Source organism: Suricata suricatta, unplaced genomic scaffold, assembly GCF_006229205.1.
Source record: "Suricata suricatta isolate VVHF042 unplaced genomic scaffold, meerkat_22Aug2017_6uvM2_HiC HiC_scaffold_45883, whole genome shotgun sequence".
NCBI lineage: Eukaryota > Metazoa > Chordata > Mammalia > Carnivora > Herpestidae > Suricata > Suricata suricatta.
Window position 1 is genome coordinate 1 of NW_021893638.1, and position 629 is coordinate 629.

The 629-nt window shown below is 68.2% G+C and overlaps 1 protein-coding gene across 1 annotated transcript; it reads right to left on the minus strand.

The window, feature by feature from the left end:
• Window positions 1-5: 5 nt before the first annotated feature.
• On the minus strand, window positions 6-619 carry LOC115285150 (keratin-associated protein 12-3-like; the record flags this gene model as incomplete). The annotated part of the gene is made up of 1 exon (XM_029931513.1): window positions 6-619. A coding segment is annotated over exon 1 (546 nt), but the record flags the coding sequence as incomplete, so codon positions are not given.
• Window positions 620-629: the final 10 nt, after the last annotated feature.

Genomic DNA, 629 nt, shown 5'->3' on the forward strand with positions numbered 1-629 from the left:
GGCTTGCAGCTCACGGGCATGCACACGGAGGACTGGCAGGAGGGCTGGCAGCTCCCAGAGGACTGGCAGGAGGGCACACACACAGGCTTGCAGCTCACGGGCACACACATGGAGGACTGGCAGGAGGGCTGGCAGCTCCTGGAGGACTGGCAGGAGGGCTGGCAGCACCCGGAGGACTGGCAGGAGGGCACGCACATGGGCTTGCAGCTCACGGGCACACACATGGAGGACTGGCAGGAGGGCTGGCAGCTCCCAGAGGACTGGCAGGAGGGCACGCACACAGGCCTGCAGCTCACAGGCAGGCACACGGAGGACTGGCAGGAGGGCTGGCAGCACATGGAGGACTGGCAGGAGGGCACACACACGGGCTTGCAGCTCACGGGCACACACACAGTGGGTCTGCAGCTCACGGGCACGCACACGGCGGGTCTGCAGCTCACGGGCACGCACACAGTGGGTCTGCAGCTCACAGGCACACAGCAGGACGCCTGGCAGGGGCTGGAGGAGCAGCAGGACGCCTGGCAGCCCGGGGGGCAGCTGGTGTGGCACATGTCGGCGTGGGGCGGGCTGGTGTCGGGAGGGAGGAGGCGGTGATGTCTGGAGGCTCCTTCCCCTGGCGGCCTTTATAC